Raw genomic sequence first — 6,322 nt, 5'->3', positions numbered from 1 at the left:
GTTTCCACAGAAACGATTTCTCCTTTCATTTCACCAGTCTACACTTGAAAAAAAAAAAAAAAAAAAACTTCCTTGTTCTTTACCTCTCTTGTACTTGTTGAAATTCAGACCTTGGTTTCTGTCTCAATATTTGATCCAAATGTGGCAACTTTTGCTGCCATATTACAAGCATCACAAAGCCACCCTCACCTGATGCTTGGCCATCTCCAATCCCTCCATAATCACTGTATTAAAGTCCTCCTCCTTGTCCTGTGGAAGGAAAGAGGAGAACTCATAGCCTTTGTTCCATAAAAAGTATGCTTGGCCATGAAGGCCTTGTTTAAAGTGTTTTGGATGGGCAAATGCTTTCCAATCAAAACTTTTCTTACTTTGTGGGGCAAGTTTTAGGCTAAAGATTATCATGTTTATCCCTTAGATGATAAGGAAGGAGTCTTATAAAAAACACTCATTACAAATGAGGTTCAGGGATGACAAAGTACATGTGCCTGGGGTCATATGTAATCACCTTGCTTCTGGTTCTGTTGTTATGATTAATTTTTCAAACATTGTGGTATCAAAGTGAAAGTACCCCAGTCCTATCCTAAACTCTGGACCCAACTTTCATTTTTGTCTTTGTCCTTTTACTTAGTCCCTAAAGAAATAACTTGATTTTAAATCAAGTTCCTCATGCCCTTCAAGTACAATTAATTCCCTTTTTAATCACTTGCCTCCATTCCATTTTCTATAGTTTGTGGAATGTGGTTTAGGAGCCGCTGCCTAAATAAGGGACCCCAGAAGACTGGAAAATTTCTGAGCACTCAAAGCACATACTGAAAGCTAGGACTCAAACAACAACCCAGATTATCCCCAAACTGTACAATTTCTTTTTGAAATTTTTCAAATACAAAAAAAAAAAAAAAATAGGTTTGTAACAAAGGCCCACTGATTAGCATGCCAAATTCATAACAGGTGACCCCTGAACAGCAGTTTTGAACTGAGTGGGTCTAATTTACACATTTTTTTCCCCAATAAACGCTATAAATGTATTTTCCTTATTGTTTTCATATTTTCTTTTGGATAGCTTACTTTATTGTAAGAATACAGTATATAATACACATCAAATACAAAATATATGTTAATCAGCTGTTGACATTATCAGTAAGGCTTCTAGTCAACAGAAGGCTATTAATAGTTAAGTTTTTGGGAGTCAAAAGATTCACAGATTTTCAACTGTGTGAGTGTGGCGGGGAGGGTGCAGGGGGTCAGCATCCCTAACCCTTGCGTTGTTCAAGGGTAAACTTTACCATTTTCTTGGGCAAATTTCTCTAATTAGCCTGATGCGTACTGAAAGATATAAAGTACATAAGACAGCATAAATATTACAGTTGTATCTTAAAAAGAAGATTGCAATACCTTTGCCCTTTTTCGAAGAAGTTTTGCTAGTCGTACTACATAAGGTTTAAATTCTCGTTGATGTATGCCCTGCCTTCTGACTTCCAAACCAGAATCGTCTGAGGCTTCTGGAATAAAGGCCCATCGGTACCTGTGCATAGAAGAATGATATCCATCAACATTACTAAGACAGACATCGCCATCTAACGCAAGGCCACAAAAATATAGATCAAATCGCCATCACTTACATGGATTTAAATGCCAGCTGTGCCGCTTGTAGCTCTGTCACCTTGGGCATGATTCTTAACCTGAGCCATTATCAGTAAACAAATTAAATACCTGATAGGACTGTAATAAGTGAATATGTAAACCTGTAAAATGCTCATCACTGTTTTCTTCATGAGCACAAAGCAAGTACTCATCAAATGTTTCCATCCTCATTAATAGACAAAATCTCTACCATATACTTGGCCAAATGTTCCCTAATTACACAGTATAGGGGCAAAGAACAAATAATTTAAGAAAAATTTAAGCAGGACTTTCATAACTTTGTATTTTTTAAATTTTTGTCTTTAATAAGTAAAATTAATCTGACTGGAAAGAAAAAAAAACAGTATAAAAGTCCATACCAAAGAAAGGGAGTCTCCTTTCCCCCACAGAACCAATCAATAGCACCAGTCTAATATGTCCATCCCAAGCTTATGCATAAAAGCACATATTCATACAAACCTCCTCTTTAAAACATAACTGCTACTTGTTTTAATTATATATCATGGAAATATATAAAACTCCATCCTTTTTAACAGCTACATTGTACTCCAGTGTTGGAAGGTACTGATTTAACCACTCTCCTAGACTGTCCAATTTTTTTGCTAATAGAAATAATACCATAATAGATATCCTTATAGAATGCTGATTTCTGTGCACATCAGGGAGTGCACTGGTCAGATAAATCCTTGGGTGTAGCAGAATTGCTTAAAGAGAATGTATATTTTGAAACTTGGTAAATATAACCTATTTGGAGAACAACTAGACAACATCAGTGTACATTTCCAATAAGAAGAAGAATGATCTATTGTTAAGGGTAAAAGGAAATCAACTTTTACTTTACCATTCTGACGGTTATTTATATTTAATTGGAATTTCTCTCATGTCTGAGCACCTTTTCCTATGTTGGGAAGCCATTCCTTTTCTATGAACTATTAACTGTCACTGGCCCATTTTTCTATTGGGTTATCAATTTTTACATATTGGACAAGTTATAGACTTTTGTCACACTGCAAATAGCTCTTCCCGACTCATTGCTGCCTTTTCAACATGGTAATTTTTAGTCGTACAGCCTTTTAAATATGCATGTAAATTATCAAATATTTTGAACTTCTGGAATATATATTATGCTTAGAAAAATATTACTTTCGAGATTATTGAATTCCTCATGTTATGTTCTATTTATAGATTTAAAAAAATTATAGTTACTCTTATGACATATTTCATCTCTCTACTAACTATATTTTGACAAGTAAAGAGGATAAACTCATTTTGGTTCTCCTTGTGGGAGCTAAAATGTCAGTACCACGAGCATACTACTTAATGTTCTTCCTCAAACACTGAAGGGCATAGTTTCTATACCTTTGTGAATATTAGCATCTTAGTTGATTTGGCCATTTTTCTACAACTGCTTAGTATTCTCTTCTGAATTTCTTCAGGAGTAATATGAGTTTAACAGAAGTATATATATATGGTTTTCAAATGCAAAAATAAGAGAAAAAAAAAAGGAACTGGAATTAACTTAAAAATAATTGATAGTTCTTACCATTAAATTTAATGAAAAGTAAGCTTGTAAAATAGCAAGCACCTTTTGGAGATTTAAACATTTTCAAGTATAGAAAGATTCCGATCTTATTTTTTATCCTATTGCCTATTCCAGAAGAATACTATAACAATATATAAATACATATTTGATCATGTGGGTAAATTCTCAAATTATCTTGGCTCCATTTTGATAAAACAACCTTAGTTTGCCTATTAAAAATTTAAATAGGAAAAACTAATTATTTTTGATTACTTATGAACAATGCATGAGTAATCACTGGTTCAGTTCACTATCAGATAAAACATTAGCCTGAATTCCAGTCTTGCCCATCTCCAGACACAGAAACATAGAAATGGTTTATCCTGTGTATTCATGTGCATATGTTAAGACTACTTCAATTTGGTAATGAGTCCTAATTCCCTAATATAGTTTACAAGGCTGTATAATTAATAATTCAGTCCCTTCCCAGCCTCCTCTCAGCATTCTGCTCCAGCAATACTAATCTTTAAACACAATATATCAAGTCCACTCCAACCTCTAAGTCTTCACATATGCACCTCATTCTACACCACCTCAGTATAAAACTGCCCTTATGGCCTGCTCTGTCCTTCAAAGGTAGGAGGCAGGGGGTGACTGCTGTGTGGCCTCACAGCATCTTGGACATCAGCTATCAGAACATCCATCGTGTGTTTAACGACTCATACTGGAGTCGTATCCCAATGCCTCACATCCGGTGGGTATTCAATTTGTTGACTGACTGGTCTATTAATTTTTATCTACAGCAACCATTTCCAATAATTACTGTCCCCTCACCTCTGCCAAAAGAATTATATTTTAATAAAAATTATGAATATTTCAACCTACACAAAAAACTTTAATCTTAGATATCAATGACCAAAGCAAATGCATTTTCAAAAATACCCATTTAATATCCTTGATTTTACTTACATCTGAAATTGAGGAAGATTTTCAGAGGGCAATGCCAGAGCCAAATCCAAAAATTTGCAAGCAGACAGATAGAGGTTTAACCACCGCTGGCTGTTATATGAAGTAGAAAAGCCGTTACCTCCTGTGTAGGTTGTCTCCAGACCAGCCACAGAGGGGCCTGAAGTCCTATAACAGGAGACAGTGTTGTAACCAGCTGTACCTGTTTACTACCACGTAATTCTTGGAAAATCTCAAAAGTGCAAACTAATATTTTTCATAATCATTCTGAAAAGTGTGCCAGTAATTATTACAATGTTATGACTAAATTAATTTTGCTGTTCTCAAAAAGTTGTCTGTTGTTCTTTAAATCTTATGAACATAAAAATAATATGGAATAGCATGTGTTACACTCCAGAAATAGAACACTACAAGCTGCAAACCCAAGAGACCACTCTACTACACACTGTCCTGCAAAGATGGGGATTGGGGAACTTTCCATAATAATAAACATGGTTATTAGTACAGGGGATTCTCTTTTATAAATCTAGCACTGAAAAACAATAAAATGTACTCAAGGGATTTTTTTAATTTATAAACTTATTTGTACAAAAATTCATATATAAATGAATTTAAATTCAGCCATTCAATAAACTGCCTCTACTAAAAAGACAATAGTATATTAAATTAAGATCGTTCTGCAAAATCTGGACATATGGATACCTTAGTTATAGGTTACCTGCCATAATGGGTTTTGCTGCATGTTTCAGGGTTAATATCTGACCTACTAAAACCAAAATGGCCCATGTAGCTGAAACAATATTATATTGTTTAAACAAAATTTGTGTCTACAGGTCATGAATACTGCCAGTTTAATCCAGTCTAAAATGTTTAAGGAATAAGTGAAAATATATCCAAACATGATCAATTAGATAACAACAGATTAAATGTATAAAGTATTCAGATAAAACAGTATCCATAAAGTAAAGTAACATTCTAGATGATTTTAGGATACTAAACACAAGAACATATTGATATAAATTACATATTACCGTGAAATATCTTCATCGGCAGTGAGTTCCTGTTCCATCAGTAAAAATACCTGTACCTGAAGACCGTGGAATAAATGTTAAATGTTTTTTTCAAACTGGATATTTAATCCTTTCAAATAATCTTTAGGCTATATTTCCATTAATCTATAAACATATTTTAGGGTACAACTTCAGGATCTTTATACTTAGTTTCTGAAAATAAAACAAAAAATTCAGCATAGAGCCTCGCTAATCATTTGGCAGAGTTGAGATGAACAGCGTGCTTTCCTTTTGGGTGACTATGGAACAAAGTTATCAAGAAAGGAAAACTATTAAAGCCTATTTCTTTGTGAGAATGTTATAAATGCTGGGTTTTCAGAGTTATAGATACCTTCTCCTTTATTTATCTCCCTTTCTCCAGCTCCCCAGTGATTCTGATGAGGGTGACAGGGTACGGTTTGGGGAGGGGAATGGATTAGTGTAGTGGGGCTAGGGAAGGTTTCATTGTTTGGGACTTTACAAAATCTTTGTGAAGTTCTCTGAAGCAAGCTTAGTCAGGCTAGTGCTGTATTTTAAGAGTGATGACATGCCTTATGTCACTCCATTTAAATACAGCTAAACCATCTTTAAACACTCTAGAGCTACAATTGCTACAGGTGGGAACCAGGCCTGGCAGACAAATTAAAAATTTGGTGAAGAGACTGAATTAAACTAGATCAGACAAAGTAATGATTTATAAAGAGCTTATACTAGTATTACTACATATTTGGAAGTTTACATTATATGGAGATAAAATCTGATTCCTTTTACTATTTTCCACAATAAAATGTATCAGGAAAAAGCTTAACTGAAGCTCAATTCTCTTCCAAGATTATTTTTTATCCAGTAAGCGTGTTGACACTAATCACATTGTTTTATAATTTACAACTTGATTGAATTAAAATTAACTCACAAGTTCTGTAATCATGGTAGGCCAGAGTGAGGTAAGATGTTGTGGAGACATTCTCAAGAGTAATACTCTGAAAAACAGGAACACTTGAGAGTGAAGAGTTGGCACTTGGGGCAAACGGAGACTCTCAACCAATCTCTCTGAAATGAATGCAATATATTTTTAATATATTAGATAATTAGAATAATTCACTAATTAGAATCATTTTAACGTAAAGCTCTTCTATATAATCTA

At 34.2% G+C, this 6,322-nt stretch overlaps 1 protein-coding gene across 7 annotated transcripts in view; it reads right to left on the bottom strand.

The window, feature by feature from the left end:
- DOP1A (DOP1 leucine zipper like protein A) overlaps positions 1-6,322 on the bottom strand; it is an 85,731-nt gene that overhangs the window by 3,134 nt on the left and 76,275 nt on the right. For 2 of the 7 annotated variants that reach the window (XM_016118633.2, XM_036219744.1), the window contains exons 33-38: positions 6,092-6,228; positions 5,161-5,216; positions 4,133-4,297; positions 1,620-1,679; positions 1,393-1,522; positions 190-249 (exon numbers count right to left, since the gene is read on the bottom strand). In XM_016118633.2, the coding sequence (XP_015974119.2) occupies positions 190-249; positions 1,393-1,522; positions 1,620-1,679; positions 4,133-4,297; positions 5,161-5,216; positions 6,092-6,228 (608 nt within the window). The remainder of the gene's footprint in view (positions 1-189; positions 250-1,392; positions 1,523-1,619; positions 1,680-4,132; positions 4,298-5,160; positions 5,217-6,091; positions 6,229-6,322) is intronic. The other 5 variants (XM_036219752.1, XM_036219750.1, XM_016118638.2 and 2 more) reach the window with 5 other exon arrangements.

Source organism: Rousettus aegyptiacus, unplaced genomic scaffold (assembly GCF_014176215.1).
Source record: "Rousettus aegyptiacus isolate mRouAeg1 unplaced genomic scaffold, mRouAeg1.p scaffold_m13_p_1, whole genome shotgun sequence".
NCBI classification, from domain to species: Eukaryota; Metazoa; Chordata; class Mammalia; order Chiroptera; family Pteropodidae; genus Rousettus; species Rousettus aegyptiacus.
Note: the sequence above shows the minus strand (reverse complement) of the source record. Positions and strands in the feature narration are given on the sequence as shown.